Genomic DNA, 19,046 nt, shown 5'->3' with positions numbered 1-19,046 from the left:
GGCTGAACACCTGCCTGCCCAGGGGAAGTGGGGAATGAATTCCTTGTTTTGCTTTGCTTATATGCACGGCTTTTGCTTTACCTACTTAACTGACTTTATCTCAAGTATTCCCACTGTTACTCTTCCTATTCCCTGCCCCTTACCAAGGTGGGGGGGTGAGCAAGCAGCTGCGTGGGGCTGAGTTGCCAGCTGGGGTTAAACCACAACAATGACAAAGGTATGAAACATAAAAATAAAGAGCTGGGCTAGAGAGGGAAGAGACCTTTTTATGCTCTGATGCATGTTTGCTGATTGGTGGATGTCTGTGGTATTTCCCAGCCCCCAGCTTCTGTACTGGTTTGAGTTCAAGATCACAGGCCTGGATCTTGAAACCACGAGAAAGATGACATTTTAATGAGGGAGCTGTGACATACAGTATCCTGCTATCTGCCAACAATAATGAGCTTCAGGTGGAATGAGACACATTATCCACTGGAACAAAGGGGCAAAGGAGGCTATAATTCTGACCTTGTCTTTTCTCTCCTTTCCCTCATAATGCTTTAAAACCATGCACAGCAACAAAATAAAACAATTGGATACACACCCTTTTAAGCACAGATTTGATTTTGTATCAAAATAGGCAACATAATGGTAATTGTGAAATAAAGATCTAAATTGAATGACTGCTATTACATGACTACAGGTTTATTTTGTCCACCAGGAGAAAATGACTTTTTCATTACTTCCAAGACAAAAATGTTTTTATTGCAGTAGCAGATAACAGAATTAAGACTAGGTGAGAGGAGCAGTTATATTTTTGATATTTTCTTTCTTCTATTAAAAAAAAGGTATAGATTTTTGTCTTTAGTTTCCCTGAATTAACTTCTCAGAAGGCTATTTATTTTAGCTGGATTCTCCAGCACTGGGCTTATGTTATTTGCGTTCTCCCATTTGCAACTTGACTTACCCTGTGAGATTGGTGTTTCTTTTCATTCCAGCCCCTTTCAAGTTTCAGTCAATTCTCCATCAGAGAAACTGAACTTTTAAGGCCATTTAAGGACACATGTGGAGTAACTACTTGGTGAAGATTTTGACTCTCCTCTCACTGGTGCATTGCTTGCCAGTAAGATGCCAACCCAAAGAACTGGCCTTTTGCCTACCTTTGTCCCTGGCTTCCCTCTAAGGATGTGACTTTTATATAAATTTAAGATTATTGTCCCTAAGTCTCAGATTGACATGCCTTTTTTTTTTTCTTTCCTGACCCCTAAAACCAAATGCCTGGCCAGATCTGTGCCACCAAAATTCTTACCACTTACAGGAACCAGGAAGGAAAGAAAAGCAACCAAAAGCAGCACAATACATTAAAGCAAGAGCAAAGAACCTTTCTTTGAAAATTATTTAACACTTCTTGCTTTGTAGGCTGCAATATGTCATGTAACTACAGAGAAGAAAAGAGGAAAACTCTGTTTTTCTGCAATTTTGTAGGTTGCAGAGAAACAAACCCCACTCTCCTGACTGAGCATGTGAAAAGCTCTTCAGAGCTTGTAGAAGCAAAAACACAAAATAAACTGCTTTTCACATAGTGTGGTTATAAGACAATGGCAGAGATCCCAAAAGACCTGATTCATGTCCCTGCCTTGCCTTACTTGAGAGCTAAGCTTTTCCTTCCACCACAGACTCAGCAGCCACAAGGAGCCACCTCACCTCTGTCCCTGCTCTCCTGCTGCAGCCAGCTGAATATCTGGTGGAAGTGAACAGGATCCCTCCAAGTCACTCAAAGGACAGCAACATATTTCAATCAAACTGTTGCAAAACAGTTCCAGTCATGACCTTTAATTGCTTTTTTTTCTTTAACAAACGTGGCATCCCTGCCTGTGGCAGGGTTTGGAACTAGAAGGTCTTTAAGGTCCCTTGCAATCCAAAGCATTCTGTGATTCGATGATTCCATTTTATCAGGAAGGTGAGCATGAGACCAAAACTAATCTAAGGAATCCTACTTTTTCTCCTGATGGAATAATTTTTTTGAGTTTGGATAAAGAAGTGAAAAAGAGAATGATGGATATTCAGCAATTCATAGCAAAGTGAACACATGTCCCAGAAGATGAACTCTGTGGGTGTGTGACACTGACAGCAGGGAGAAGCTGTGTTTCTTTTGATAAGTTTACTACCTGCTGTCCCCAGTTGTCTTCTCCCAGTTTTAAGACTTGTAGCAAGCCTGCTGAAGTCCAGCATTCTTTGAACAAGTTCAGAGAATGCCTCATTTGTGCTGCTGTGACAGTTCCCCTCTATATTTAGATAGAATATAATTGGATAAATTGATAGGGAGATAACAGAAAAAAACATTTAATACCATTTTTGCACCAGCCTCTGCTAAAAAGGTGGACTAAGATGATGCAACTGTGTCACATTAATCTAATTTCTCTTTGTCCCAGGTCTATAGGGCTACACATGAAAAAACAACATGTCATAAATCTGGACTTCACTAGAGTTTTGCCACCGGTTCTCATGTCATCCTTATAAATAATCTAGTGAAATATGATCTAGATGTAGTTGCCATTGGTTGGACGTGATACTGGTTAGAAAATTGCTCACAGAATACTTATGAAGAACAGACACCAAACCAGAGGGCAAAGTCCTGAAGGGAATGCCCTGACTCTGGCATTAGTCAGTATTTTCACTAATGGCGTGGATGACACAACCCAGAATACACACCACACCTTTGCAGGGGAAGAGGCCTGGTTTACAATTCAAAGCAGTCTTGAGAAACTTGAGAACTGACCTGAAAAAATCATGGGATGTATTTCAGCTGAGAAAAGCACGAGGCTTCACACCTAAGAAAGTTGCCAAAACACACAGACCTGAGACGTAACCAGTTATTGGCAGTTCTGTGGGTGGGGATTTGTAGTCGGCAAAAAGGCAAACCTCGTCCAAAACTCATTCCTAAGTATTCATACAGGAGAAAACAGTGTAAACCTTACACTAGTGCTTGTTGTGCAGACCACAGCTGGCTGAATGAGTTTAGCAATATAAATAGTCTGGACACCAAATTTAAGAAGTTATTAACAAGCTGCAGAGCATCCAGAGGAAAGAAAAAACAGACCAAAAGGACACAGAGAAACCACTATCTTAAAGGATAAGGTTATTGGAGTTATTTAACCTGGAGTTTTCAAAAGAGAGAGGATATAGGAAAAGGATGTACAAGTACAAAAAAAAAAATTATACGTGCAGAAAAGAAATGTCACATATCTGTGTCCATTGCAGATAAGACTAGTACTAACATGCCTAATTGCCACATATGAGGTATAAAGAAAAAAACTTTGTAATAGTATATAATATACTACAACCTTGAGACCTTAACTTAATCTCTCCCCTTTACTGAAATTGCGTTAAAAATTGGCAAGAAAATCAAATACTTTTGATAGATCATGACTACTTTTGCTATGTGTGAAGTGCCAAAATTACCACTCATAGAACCTACTCAAAATTACAGTAGTTATTTTCATTATGTTTGAATACTTATTATCAGTATTTCATGCTTGTGAGTGGCTTTGATAAAAATTAAACCAATTAAATATTCTAAAATTGGCTTTTTTATTTACAAAATAGCAGATGCTTCCTGTTAATGTATACCAGCATTTCTACTAATGCAGGAATTTAGATGTAAAGTATTTGCTACTTGAATAAGAATAGCTAATTCATTTGATGGCAAACTTAACTTCCCCTCTAACTATTTTTTATGCAAGTATCAACAGTTCTTGGTGTTTGCTTTTATATATCTTCTCTCTTCTTAGAGTTTGGTATATTTTTAGACATATATAATTGATCGCTGTATTTAAAATGCAATGCAAACAAAACAGTGAAATAATTCAGCCTGGATTTTCTCACTCACAATACACACTGAGCCAATTTTTTATCAGCCCAGAATTGTTGCACAAACATAGTATGGAACAAACCTGTACAAAACATGATCCTACTCTCAGATGTTTTTGTCAGTGCATTCAACAAAACTGTCTGTAGAACTCTGAAAAAAACAATGTGGGTGGGTGGTTGCCTGAAAGCAGTTCTGCTCTTGTCATCCCTAAGTGGATTATGTTATGAGGTAAAACATTTTGCCTCTTCTTCAATATGATCACCTCATCCTGCAGCAGTAACTCTGAAATGAAGCTAAGCTGTTCCCTTCACTAATTTAGTAACTTTAAACACTTAGAATATTTTTTCTCTGATCATTAACATGTGCATTGTCTTCTAAGCCTGAAAATGAATGGGGCAAATTCTGACTTGACCTTCTCTTCAACACAAAAATCATATGATAATAAGACAGTAACTACCTCAGTGGAATTACTCTGATCATGATGGCATGAATTTCCTCAGGCAAAATTAGTGTGTGATAAGCCTGCAGAGCTGACTACACAAATTAGACACAACAACCAGAGGGAGGTCTAACTTTCAGCTGAGAAAAACTGCATTAGCCCCTGGATCCATAAGCAGTACCTGTTTTTATAGTAGCTAAGGATTTGATCCTAAGGATCTTCCTCAAGGATATAAAATCACCCTACAAAAAACAATGAGTATTTCTATGCAGTTTAAACACTGAGAGATCTCACAACACATTGCCCAAGTTAACTTGTATCCCACAGAGTGAGCTGGTGCCACAGGCACTATCATATTCATCTCAGAAAAATGGAATTATCTGAGGGAAGAGATCAAGGAAGTAACATTTTCAAGATGAGTCAGGTACATAAATACAAGGTCAGATCTCAGTCCTGCTATCTCACCACTAACCTATACTCTCTCTTTATAGACATAGATTCTGAAGAAGATGTGATTAATAATACATGACTGTTTCCTGCATAAGGGAAATGAGATTTGCTAGTTAAGATGTAGCCTTTGTTACAATTGGCATACACACATCACATCTGGTTTTATATGTTGTGATAAAAACAGAAAGAAAAAAGGCACTAGTTCCCTGTTGGAGCAGTGAGAGATGTGACACAGAAGAAATTACAACACTCTTGACAAAGCAAGAGGAATCAAGAGTGCTGTTACGCAGAACTAGTATGGAGCCAGATATGTATAAATAAAATTGAATTATTATAGTTGAAATGCCCAAGAGAAAGAACTCAAGGAGGAAAAAAGGTTACTCTGAGATCCTGCCAAACCACTTCTGGAACACAGTCATTCCTGGTGTCAGCCCTGCATGGAACAGCTTCCCAACAGCACAGAAATCTGCTGCAGAACACAAAATGGCACAAACTCTGTCTAAACCTCAAAATCTATCTTCTCTATAGACTCTTCATATTGCTAAACAGGTTCTAGGTATAAATCTTCAAATATCAATATCAAATAGGAGTCCAAATAAAGGGGCCTTAAATCGTTGTTCTTATTTGCTTGCAGCAGCAAAAGGATTTGTTCAAACATCTGTCAAAAAAAAGTGTATGCAGGTTTCTGTCAATATGTTGATTTAGGCTGAGTGGGTATGTATGGAATTTAGCCAAAGCTATAATTTTCTATTACTCTGGGAGGTAATGTGTCATTTATGGCCCTGATAGCTTGGAAATTTAGGAAAACTTTTTCCAAGATACAGAATCGGCTTTAAGTCATGACTGCTATCTAGATCCCACAAAAAAAGAACACTCACAGCAATTGCATTACTTTAGGGAGAAACGGAAGAAAAAACAGCACATACTATAATGTTTTAATAAAGGTTCTTTTCAGATATATTTCCCATAGTTTATCTGTAACAGTCCCTTCCACCTCCCCACCAAATTCACTGACACTGCAGACTAAATAAATACCCCGTGGCAGCACAAGGAAAAGCACATCCCAGAGACATCTCTCCACAGCAGTAACTCTGCCATGGCTCTGGTTCTGGACAGCCACCTCCCTACCTACAACTGTCTTCAGCACTTTGTGCAGTTGTCTGGAATGTGTTATTTAGGGCTTTCTTTTCACAAAAAGCATTCCCTTTGAAAAACTGTTTTATTTGAGAAGTAGAAGACCGAGCGTGAAAATGTGATCCTTAAAGTTTTAGCGGATCTTTTGTTACTACATTTTGATAGTAAATATCTACAAACTACTATTTCTGCTTTCCCAGTGAAAGAAAACCTTCAACTGCATTCATTATGGGATATTTATGAAAATATGCAAGCACACCCTCTGTACCTGTTCCAAAAAAATTCATGACGTTCTGTATGGATGACATTTTGATGGAAAACCCTGCCTTTTTTAACTACAATACAAATTTTAGCCTTTAATTTGAGGAAAATGTGCTAACATTCACAAAGATTGATTTAAATTGCAAAGGGCAGCTAGTATAATTTAATTGCCAGTTAAGTTTATTGAAAAATAAGACTGTATGAGGTGGTCTTTCACACAGTTATTACACTTCTCACGACGTTTTAAGAATTAACTGACAGTTAATTAAAAAATGATATGCACACGTGCAACACAAGTGAACTGCATTCATTTTGGTTAATGTTTTTTCATTAGTATCTAGGGTGTTAACAAAGAAAATATTTGTTGAATAAAAAAATGCGTTTGCTGAAAAGCAGACATGAATTAAACCACCATTTTTTGACATAATTCTTTTCATGCAGAAAAGTTTGCCTTTTTCCCAACTAGTTCTATCATTAATAATTTCCATTACAGGAGTAATACTAGAATCAATCAAGAGTGAGAGGCCCATTACTGCTCTAGGTACTGAGCAAACAAGTAATGAAGTAGACACTTCTGGCCCCATGGATCTTTCCATGTCAGAAAGCTGTGAATAGAGAACAGTTTTGCTGAAACATTATTTAAAATGGAAACATAAAGAAGACGAATGTTTGCTAAATACTTTGACTTTGTACTAAGAAAACTATAGCTGTCTCAAAAATGTTCTCAAGCTCTTCAAAATGTTTTAGTGTAAACAATAAACAAAACCAAGCAATGCAGTCGAGCCCTGAGGTTAAATGATGCTACAACAGGAATGCCAGATTCTGAACCTCTAGAAATACAGACATTGTCCAATGCTGTAGGAAGTTCTTCATACCTCCTCATGAATTCCCTAGTTAAGCAATAAACTACAGAACAGGTGCATACATGAACACAGCAGGAAATGTCTGTAACTCACATACTGCAGTGGCTCAGATTCCAGATATATCCCTTTCTCTTCTGTGCATGTGAAGTCTCTCATATGCAGAGCTTATTTTTGGTTAACACACACTGCAGGCTTCAGTAAGACCCTTGTAAAAACCATTCCTTATTAATTCAGCCTCTATTAGACCAAGCCACATTTATGAAACTGTAACCTGCTGGAATTTTATTCAGTAACTTTCGGTTTAATTGTACGTTCACAAAGTATTTCCAACTTAATTGCAGTCTCTTTCTGTTTCAGGTCATACACATCAGCTTTATGTCCTCCACACACTTTCAGAAATCTATTAAGAGCTGAAAAAGATTTTAATGATTCACTGGATGATTTTAAATGGCTTCACAGGAACAGTAACACAGTAGCATTTTTCCCTGATCCAGTGCTTTGAGCATCAGTTGGTGTGACACGTACCCTGTCAGTCTTCCCTTCAGTCTGGATACTGGTACGACTACGTGCATCATGGTCTTCTTCCAGGTCAGACACATCTTCCAGCTCCTCGGGTGTCTGCAGAAAAAATGCAGAAAGGGGTTATTTTCCTTTGTGGTTGGTAACTTTGCTACTCGTGTCGAACTAAGATAACGTCTGACAAACAAAAACCAGCCCCCTTCCAAACTTTGTGTTTCAATATCGTGTTGTTGCTGCTAGAAACTTAAATGACTTACATGTCTTACAAGAAACCTTTACATGGCAAAAAGGGATTTTGAATGTGTCACTTATCAATTCTATCACACAGCACAAGTTCCTGCACTACAGGAAAAATTAAGTGACCTTAATTTGCTATTTGTATACGTGGCATTATTTCATATGTCACTGTCTGTTCCTCCTAGTCACCTAAAGTGCCATTTAATCCTGTGAGTCTGTTTAATTTATGCAAGAGCAATTTTTTATACAATCAAGGTCTTCAGATTTATTTACTCCTTCCCACTTATCAAAAAATATTATTAAAAGAAAGGGGGGTTATGCAGAATTCTGACATTTTATCGTAGATAATATGGTAAGAAAATCACAATGACCATGACTTTATAAAGGACAATAAATAAAACATTAAAAGCAAGTTTACTTACATTAAAAAAACATGGCACAATAAAGCACACAAAAACTTCCAGGATTATGAACTATTTAAAGCATAATATTGGTTCTGCCAAAGCAACAGGGCACTGAAGAAATTTTCCTTTATCAAGTAACTTCACATTTTTAAGAACCAAAAATACATAGAACCAAATTCTACTTAAGTAGTGAGAAATCTACTACTGAATGATCTACTATCAGCTTGAGATCTAGAAGATCCAGGCATTCTTAGCACCCCAAAAGTCTGACGTGCCAAGAGAAACATGCCAAGGGCAGGACTAACCTTACCAAAAGACAGGCAGAAAGAAACTCAGTCATTACTTTTACCCAATTATCAAAAAAGTCGAATATAATTTTTTTAATCCGGAATTGCTTTATGTTCGCACCTTCATATTTTTACTGTCAAGTTATATACAAAGAAGATCTGTTGTGAGGGGCATCATAGGGTTCTGTCATTTTATTTCTGGGTCCATAGAATGGTAATTATATTAAATATATTAAACTGAATAAATCCACCTGCGTGCATGTGTACCATTTGGGGAAGAACTGTGAGGTAACACTGTAAGAAATAAAGAACCCCAAGCTGGTGCACAAGGTGGCAGAAATAATATGCTGGTGGTAAAAAAAGACACCCAAACTTCCTCAAGAAAACAGGCCACCAATTTTGGGGGTGAAAATGAGCGTGGTGCTACACTGGTGAAGTGGGAAAAGCAACATCTTATTTTCAGGCAAAGACTACCAGTGTTGTGAAGTCTCAGTTTTAAACCTGGAATTAGACATGGTAAGAATTCCACAGTATCCAAAGGCTGTTACTAGACAAAAGTTGTTTGAAAAATTTGCAGTGTGGAAGCAAAATAAGATTTTGTTGTGGGTGGATATCCCTGCAATAAAAAAAAAATATCACAAACTCACTTGAATTGAAACACATACAGACACTTATTAGAGGACCAATAACAGAAAGGTTATTAAAACAGAGTCACTTCAGCTTCTCAGGATTACACTGACCAGGGCCCTCAGGCAGATAATAGCCTTGATTCAGCTTATAGAAACAAAAGCCACTTTCTTTTAAAGCTACACTATACTTGGGTCATTATTTAAAAAAAAAAATTAGACTGTTGTCATTCTTAGGTTTTAATAAATTAGTTACAATTTTTTTCCCCCAGTGATCATAAAGCTGGATTCGGGATAGCAGAGCACCATTTCTTCCTAGGTGAACAGATAACTTGGGAATCTTTGACAATCCCACATTTTCAATATAGGGTTTCTTTCTTCTGTAAAACATGGAATACAAAATGTTGGGACAGGGCAGAATGGTTAATCATTTAAAGACAGTCACATTAATACTATTTTTCTGTGAAGTTGAGCTGTGTAAATATTACCAGCCTCATCATGGAAACCTTGACAGCAAAGAGGTCAGCAAAACGACTCTGGTATAATACACCTATAAACAACAGCCTCAGGAAAGCTTCCCAAAGAAAAAATCATCATTACATTGATCTGATCTGGCACTTTCAAAACTGCAGATCATAGAACAGAAATCTCTTTCTAGCTGCACTGGCACAGGGATTCCCTCTCCAACTCTTTATTCATCTGCAGAATGATGGCTCAGGGTCTAAGAGCAAGTGTGCTCACCTAAACCCCTCCTATTATATATGTTGTCAGAAAACTTTTTTAAAAAACAATGTATATGCGCTTTTCAGGTTAGTAAAATTTATTTGAGGCTGGGACAAGAAGTTCTTCACAGAAAGCCCATTTTTCCAGCCAGAAGAGCGGACTCCCATTGAATCTCTTCTCTCCAAAGTCCAGATCTCTCAGGTTTTGAATTATTGCTACTACAGAATTCAGAAAAAAAACAAACCAAACCTATCCAGTTATTAAAGACTAAGGACAAAATTTCAACCAGAAAGAAACTTGATTTATCAAACTTTCAATTACAAACCACAAACTATCATCATTTTCAGACACAAAGCACCAAAAACTGAAAAAAACCACCACCATAATAATGAGAACAGAAGTAGTTACTCAATTGTTTTCTCTCCTTGAAAGCTGTTTTATGTAATTTTCATGTTGCTCTCATGATTATTCATTAAATACCTGAGTCAGACATGTAACTGTTTTTATGAATATCCATTTGCAAACATGTGGATATTCAACAGGAATGTTTGATGATTGCATGTTTGAACAGGTGTGAACTGTGAGGGTTTGCAACACAAAATAGGGTGCTACCATCAATAATCAGAAATCCTGCCCAGGGAGAATAGCAGAGCTTGAGGACTGCAGTTAGAATCATGGAAGGAAGTTGGAAGTATTGTTAAAGGTTGAGTATTTAGGGCTCTGACATACAGTGCAGATAACCTTCCTAAGAGGAGTCTCAGCAACAGCAAGGGACAGAAGAGGAAGAGAGTTGGGTGTTGTAGGTGGTGACAGGATGAACACAAGACAGCAAATTCCCTATTAAGACACACAAAGTATGGAATTTACAGTAAACGTTAGGAAGAACACTGAGGTAAAATGAAATCCTGCACAAGACTCCAGCCAGCAACAACCCACAAACTCATGTGTGCAGCACACTGGGAAACAGAGTTTAGAAATAAATTTAAACAGGAAAAATGAGAAAAGGGTTTCCAGCAGCCAAAGGAGCAGAACTCTTGAACAGTCTTCCCTGGGGGTGCTGGAGGAGGGGAGGAATTCATTAGAAGATGAAGCCTGAGCAGCCTCCAAACAAGGTAATGTAACAGTTGGCTGCAAGGGCAGAGGTGTGAGAGGGGACAGGACACTGCCCCAGGCTCCTGGCACAGGGGTCCAAGAGAGATTTCCATCATTTGTGAAAAGCCTTTGTTGATCCTGACAAAAACGCATTCAAGGATATCCCTACACACACATTTAAGGCTGTAATTACATTACTACTGCTGCTGCAACTACATACAAGTTGCATGTATTCCTTTTCACATTTCAGTGATCCTAATAAATCTGCATTCTCAATGCTTTTGTTACTGAAGGCTCAGGCTGAGGACACAAAGTCGTATTTATAGCAAAGTCTAATACTGATGAATTTTGCACTTTCCTGGTATTCAACTTCAAGCTGCAACAGCAAGTCATTACTACTGCACCTGGGTGATTTCAAGATATGAATTACCTTTTCATCTATGAAATGAAAAACACTCTCTGATGACAAACCTTTTCATTTGCTTTTCTACTAGGATTTTAAAGAGAATAATTAATAAAACCAAGGTCTGGCCTCAGTCTTTAGAACTGTGCCAATTTTTCCAAACTGGTTGCAAATGGGCTTTTTGGCATGTTTGCTTTCTAATCCAAGCTTTGTAGAACAATGTGCTTGACTAGCTTTCACAGCATTTTCTCTGACACAATTTTTTTAATGAAAACCCTCCTCAAAAGTGATTATGCAAACAACTTCAACTAGATCATTCTTTTTTAATGTTCACATGTACCCACGAAACCATCAATCCTGCAAATAAAGGTCCTCGGCTGTTGGAAAATAATGCAGAGCCAAGTCTAAAATCTCAAGATACACAATGTAAATGTGGAAAAAGAGGCACCATGAGGTGAAAGGGAGCTATCTACTTTTATCTAACATTCAATTAAATGCTGACCTTTAAAATGTCATTATATGCTCTTATGCTTTATCTTATGTTGCTTTCAACAGCCTCATCACTCATTGTTTTTCTGAAATCAATACTAAAATGCAGAGCAGACTAACACCTTCAGAGGAGCTGAGTTGATGAGTGATGTCTTTATTATACTCCTGCAAATGCAGCTATTTGTGTTGTGTAAATACCACAGCAGCAACAGAAATGCTTGTATGCACTCCAGGAGGATCAGAGTTCCTCTATTATGTTCTCCACCGAGCACACAACGGGTTTAAAGAGATTATCTATTCTACCATGGGCATTTGTCTAATGCCCACATTTTGAAAATTCCATCATGTCAAGCTGCATGTCACTCAGTGTAACAAACTATGGTACATGTATCACAACTGCTCAAATACTGTGCTCTGCAATTATTTAGCTAGTGGCTGATATTTTTGTGTGTTAGTCACAACACTACCATTATCCCACACTTAATTCTGCCAGATGACAGACTGCCAGAGCAAGAGTTTTCAAGCATCAGAAAGAGAACAAGAAAGTGCAAGTGTTATTTATTTTTGATGACTAATTTAGTAAGAACCTCATCTAATTGTTGCTGTCTAGTCATTAAAAGCACTTTTCAGGTTTTCACTAAAAGCAATTACTTTGAGTGTTGATAACAACAAACCCCACATTCTAAAGGGCAAATTAAAATCCTATGTTCTTAATCTGTCAATATTGTGACATCTCAATGCTATGGCAAATACCATCCCCTCTATTAAAAATTATCATATTGATCATTCTTGAAATCCATTCTTGGCACTCCCCTTAAAATGACATCTTTTGCATACCACATTACATGTGATATTATTAATGTAAAGCTAACAAATGATTAATTAAACCAGAGATCAGAACTCTGTCTTTGACAGCAGTATTGTCAGCAAGCACTGGCAAGGAATTTGTCATCAAGTAATAGTAAAATCATTCTCCTGACATAGCCTGTACACATTACAAATAGTTCATTTGCAAATGTAGGGGATAAATATTTCTTGTTATTAATGGAAAAAATTTTGCCAAATATTTTTTTTATGTTTAAGCTGTAATTCCAGGTAAGATTAGTGAGAATGTAAACTCTGGTGAAGACCAAAGAACTTAATTACTTATGAGATTAAATAACAACCTTCAACACTGAAAGATGAAAGTACTTTCAATAATAAAAGATTACGTTATACAGTAAAGAGCTGAGGTTTAAAAAATAATAAATGCTGTGAACTCACAGTGTGGGACAGAAGTTGCTTTGTTATTACTGGATGCCAGGAGATTTTGTTTGCCCGTTTAACAGCAAGACAACTTATAACATTCTGCTTCAGGAGGTTAAGACAAGAAAAGTAAAGATTAGAAACAGCTAGATTTGATTCCATGTGACAATTCCTGTGCTTTTAGTCCTCACTGAGCACACATTAGGATAATAGCCTTCTCGATAAATGGCCAGGAGATCGGAAAGATCTGAACTGAGGAGTGTAACTGAAAAGTTTAAAGTGAAATTTTTGAGTACTGCCTTCTGAAAACCCTTTTAAATAAAAACTGTGAAGTTGGCACAGCTGAGTAAATTGACACAGAGAGTTTTAGCACCCATTTTCTATCCTAAGCTACACTTTTTTTGCTGGAAATGTGCATTTCAGCCCTGCTTTCATTCCTTCCCCTTTCCTTTCCCTGATGGTACTGTAGGCATTATGTGAGAGTGTGTCATTGCCTACAGCAATTCGAAGGGAGACTTATTCCTGAAAATACTGACCTAGTTATGCTGTGCAAAAGCTCTGAACACATATTTAAGTCCAAAAAGTTGGGCAAAACTTGAAAGCTGCCTGAAAATCCCAACTAGTGATGGTACTGTAGCCATAAGGGTCAAAAGATACAAGAAGGGTAAAGTTATAAACAAAAAAGCAGTTTTTATAAAACCAATAGAGTGACCAGAAAAGAAGCTAAGATTTCAGGGGTACAAATCCTTGATCGGGTACCTGAGGACTCACATAGGAACCTGAAAGCTTCTTTACTTTTTTCCATTTCAAGGAAGGACTTTTTTCAGTATGACTTTTAGAAAAGAATTTCAAATCTCAAATAACAACAGCAGAAAATATGATCAAACACAGCTATTACAATCATACACCTCTTGTAACCCAAGTCCCTGCCTTCCTTCCATGAAAACCATGACAATTGATACACAGCTCCATGCAAAGTGTATCCTTTGCTTATACTTATGAAGTGGGAAACTTCACCACATGGCTTAGAAGCTTCCTTTTTAAACTCAGAAAATTAATAATTAACAAGAATAGTAGTTTTTAATAGAAGTGATTTGTTGCTCTGCTGATCTAAAATGTATTCCCTGATTCCTCTGCTGGGTTTACATACATTTGCTCCATCTAGTGGGAAGTTAATTAAGACATTTCCTTCAGAATGGAAATACTTCTTAAGTTATTTGAAAACAGATAGTGAAAAGCCAATTGAGCCGTTGTTCTTTTGCTAGTAATCGTTATAAAGTAAATTATATATGGCCTACCAGTTTTATAGTTGTGTTTGAAATAGAAGCCTTCATTTCTAAACTTTACTCCAACATTTGACAATGAGAAGAGAATAGACCTTGTTTGTCTATCTCATCTGTGTGTATTAAAGGTAGCCTAAAACATCATTACTGTAGGCCTCCAAAGGCAAGCAGAGAGATGCTTTGCATTTTGACTCTGCAAAAATTCCTTATGGTTCCCATTTCTAATAAAGGACAGAAGAACAAACAGGCAGAGCATGGGTTGCTCACCCTCCTATCAGTCCTTGGGAATGTCATGGACTGATTCCTCTTCCAACACGCTTCCAGGTACATGAAGGACACAGTGGTGACTAGGAGCAGTTATCATGGGTTTCCCAAGGGTAAATCATGCCTCTTCAACCTGTCTGCTTCCTCCCACATTTCTAGGTGAGGGGAGAACAGTGACTATCATTTAGAAAGTCTCTCCACACCATCTCCCCGTTTCTGTAACCAAGCTGGGACATCAGACTTCAGATGGTTAACAACTGCACGGATGAAAACTGGTCGGATGGTCAGGCTCAGAGGGCAGTGGTTCAGGGGTTGTACCCCTCCTGGTGCCTGGGAACAACAGCAGTACCACAGATGTCTATCTTAAGACCAGTCCTGTATGACATTCCTACCAAGGGTCTGCAGGAGGTGATGGAGTGCACACTCAGCAGGTTTTCAGATGACACCAGATGGGGGAACACTCAGGGGCAGGGCAGCCATTGGGACGAATTTATGCACGCTGGAGGAACGGGCTGACAGGAAACTTCTAAAATTCACCACAGAAAAATGCAAATACTGGCACTTAGGAAGGCAGAAGCTACAAACAAAACAAGCTGGGGCTGCCTGACTTGGGAGCAGACCAGCTGAAAAGGACTTGGGGCTCTTGGCACACAGAATACTGGGCATGAGCCAAAGTGTGTCTTGGCAGCAACGCACACAAACAGCATCCTGGGCTGTGTGAACCACAGCAGAGTGAGCACACTGAGGGACACCACTATCTGCCTCTACCTGGCTCTGGTTAGACAGACCCTGAATGCTGCTGCCAGTTTTGGCCCCCACTCAAAGCACGAGCTCAGCAAAGGACCATCAGGACAGTTGGTGGCTGGAACACTGGTCTTACAAGGAGAGGCTGAGGGAACTGCACTTGTTCTGCCTTCTGTGGAAGGATGAAAGGTGAGAGGTGTAAGTGGGAACAAGAGTGCTTCAGCCTGGCCATAAGGAGAATGTTCACCCTGTGAGGACAGCCCAGTGTGGAGAAGGCTGCTCAGAGAGGTTGTGTGGTCTCCATCCTGAGAGGCTTTGGCGACACAGCCAGTTAACCCCCTGTTCATGGAAACCCCTAAAGCAGAGGGAATGGTTACAGTGAAGATCCACTTAGTGAGACTGTTACTTTAAACAAAAATCTTTTCTTTCTTCCTCATCTTTTAGGCTTGTTTGCCTTTTCTTTTAATTTTAACATTTCCTTTGCATTTTCACCTCACTTTCCACAATGCTTCTTCCATGGGACAGGGAGGAGTGAGGTGTGGTAAGATAAATCTACTTCTGTGAACCAGAGATTTGAAATTACAGTTTAAAACCACCTGACACAGCCTCTGCCTTCCCACAGAAACTCCCTCTCCTATCTAGAAAACTCCTTTTTTTTTTTTGGAGAAAGACAGTATATCCCAAAACCTCATTCCCAAAGTCAAAACAAAAAACACTGTTTCAAGACAGACTGGCCAATAAAATGCAGATAAGAAACTGCTTTTGGAATATATCAATATGTTAAATAAAAAAGGTGCAGTGAATACCTCAAAGTTTGACTGTCTCAAATAGACATTTCGATGCTCAGAAAGGACAAGAAACAAGACAAAAAACAGACAATTCAGAATTCCACAAGAAATGCAGGTTTATCAGATGAATAAAGTCTGAGCAATGGTAGCTCCTTCAGCAAAGATTTTGCTCCAACACGCCAAATCAATCTGTTTCTCTTAAACGAATTACGCTAAATGATCACACTTAAAAAAAAAAATCCCTTGAATAGATTAATATATCCCTTAGCAAGAGGTTGCCAATGATAACTACATTTCTCAAACTGGAGTAGATGAAATTATTACCTACAACCTCAAGATATGTTCAAGTCTCTTCATTCTCAACTGACCCTCTCATCTGACCTGCCAGTAAAACAGATCATCTTTAAAAAAGATACACAGAATAGGCCTGTCCATCAAAAACTAATGCATAATTCAAAAATGCACAGTGTAATGCACAGCCCATTTCTCAAAGTGCAGGTACCACTGCCATCATCCTTCCCACATATGACTTATTATTAAGTGGAAGTTTCTCAGTTTTAGCAGCTATTCCTCCCAGACATTAAGACAATGGAAATAAAACCACCCTAGCAATGAATCCTATATCCATTACCTTCATTCCTGCTTTTAATTATCAAGAGGCTTCAGATGCCCAGAACACTCATCCACCCACATTAAGTCACTCAGCAACCAATAATGTTCAACTGAATGATCAGTGCCAGCTGACGTGGAACTAAGTAACCCATTAGGGCCATCACTGTGCAAACCAGCCTTCGTGTCACAAATCACTAATTTGATTCTGCTTTAAGAGGCTGATAGCCCTCATTCCCAAGTAGGCTCCCCAAGCAAAGTGGAATTAAACACACACAACCGCCCCTCAAAGAACACTGTTTCAGGTATTGCTTCTGAACAAACTATTTATTACGTGATTGTGTTAGAATTTTTGTACATGCTGAAGAGAATCATACAACAGCTTTTTTAGTTCTGTGTAAACTGCCTGTTATTACATTCAACAGGCCATGGAAAATTCTTGGGTTTATATGTGAATGAATTCTTTAATCTGGGAGGGTTTTGTGACCAAATCGTGTAAAAGGCAGTAAGGAATATTCCTCTCTAAGACACCAAGTGAGAAATTTATTCAGATCAGTACCTTCCCTTTGCACATTTTTTCACAATATGCAGTTTTGACAGCCTCTGCTGCCCAGTGAAATGAAAGGGAAGTTATTCAACACAACTCTGCAATTTGCTAACGGACTGACACAGATAAAAATGGCTCAAAGACTCACACAAGATCTGTGAAAATCAAACACAATCTTACATAGGAAATTTGGCTTTCTTCATGTCTAAACTGAGTCTTCCACATGTAGCCAGGGTTTATTCTCTTTGTTACAAATTCTCTATGAATTTGTAACACAGATTTTCTCCACTCTTGTGCAACTTTTTATACCAATGAAAACAGCTCTCCTAACTTTCCCTTCTCTCTCCCCTTTGGTTCTCTGTTCCCTGGGCTAATTATGACTAACCTATTCAGTGTTTTTCTCATAGGTCACATTGTCTAATGCTCTGCTTATAGCTGCAATAAATTAGAGTGCACATGCTTAAACAACCAGGGAATTACAGGTTCTCACTGCTCATTTTGGGACCATAAAACCCCAATTCCTCTATTTTTAACTAAGTTTCCTATGAAGCAGAGTAACTGCAACCAATTGTGACTCAATAAAATCTTTCTTGGTTTCAAAGGGAGAAATCGGTCTTTAAGAGATCTCCAGTATTATCTGACTTGCACAGTAAGTGAATAGGCAAGAACTAATGAATCTAAACACAAATTAACCACAACCAGCCTAAATTCAATCAGTAACTTCACTGATAGCATATGCCATAGCAATGGATTTAGAAAAGAAAAATAAGTCTTCCTTGATAGAACAGAATACAGGGACATTTTAAAATGCAAAATAAGTACTTGTTAGAAAAGTATTAATGAGATTTGTTTGATTTGTCATTGGTGCTGCCAACCTATATTTTTAAGTTTTTGTGGAAACTGCTCAGGCACATGAGCAATTTCAGTAAAACCTTTTCAGCCGGTTAAGTGTTAAAACTAGATCTGGCTTCACATCTCCTGAAAAGGTTTAGTTTTGGCAATGAGATAAACTGATAAACTAACAAGGGTTGAGGCATTGCAGAATGTAGCTGAAGTGATGGCCAAGGTATCTCAGTAGAGGAATGGTCTGCAAGGCATGTGAATTCCAGCTTGTACATATGTGCATAATCACACCAACTTCACTGGGGTCTGAATTACTGGTCCCCAAAAGCTGGGGTGGGAATATGGCCCTGGTGAGTATATCCTCCTGTCTCCATGAACTACAGCTGTGGGACAGCAAGGATGAAGCCAAACTCCTTCCATGAATAAACTAAGCACTTCAAAGCCTAGTAGTTTGTTAATTTATATTAACCTGCAACTCACAAAATGTAAGGCAGCAGAAAACAGAGATGTCCTGGGAACTGGGTGAACCAGAGATTATGCTTCTACAAAAGGGTAGAAGCCATAAAGAGTAGCCTCCTCATCAGTGCTCAGCTTTACACAGAAAGAACACACAGTGTGTTTTAATGACACTTGCAGTTAAAAGAAAGGAAAACTTGAAAGGAAAAAAACCTGGGAAACAGCAAATATGGACTTATCAAGGATAAATCATGGCAAAACAATCAAACTTGCTTCTTTGATAGGATAATACCCTTTTGTGGATAAAAAAGCAGAAGTTCTTGTAGTGAGACCGAGGTGGAGTACAGCCATGGTGCCACTTACTTTTGTCTAGCTCAAATGACATCCCTGGCATGCAGAAACTACCAAGTACATAGACCGAGAGAGACTTCAGGGCACGTGAACATGGGCCTCTGGCCTTCAACTTTGTATTCAAGCATCCATCTTCTAA

The 19,046-nt window shown here is 38.4% G+C and overlaps 1 protein-coding gene across 11 annotated transcripts in view; it reads right to left on the bottom strand.

The window, feature by feature from the left end:
- Positions 1–19,046, bottom strand: part of CTNNA3 (catenin alpha 3) — a 438,877-nt gene that overhangs the window by 50,106 nt on the left and 369,725 nt on the right. For all 11 annotated transcript variants that reach the window (XM_017826101.1, XM_017826103.1, XM_017826104.1 and 8 more), the window contains one exon: positions 7,523–7,615. In XM_017826101.1, coding sequence (XP_017681590.1) covers positions 7,523–7,615 — 93 coding nt within the window. The remainder of the gene's footprint in view (positions 1–7,522; positions 7,616–19,046) is intronic.

The sequence above is a fragment of the Lepidothrix coronata genome, unplaced genomic scaffold (genome assembly GCF_001604755.1).
Source record: "Lepidothrix coronata isolate B3197 unplaced genomic scaffold, Lepidothrix_coronata-1.0 Scaffold124, whole genome shotgun sequence".
Classification (NCBI taxonomy): Eukaryota; Metazoa; Chordata; class Aves; order Passeriformes; family Pipridae; genus Lepidothrix; species Lepidothrix coronata.
This window is presented reverse-complemented; position numbering and strand designations above follow the sequence as displayed.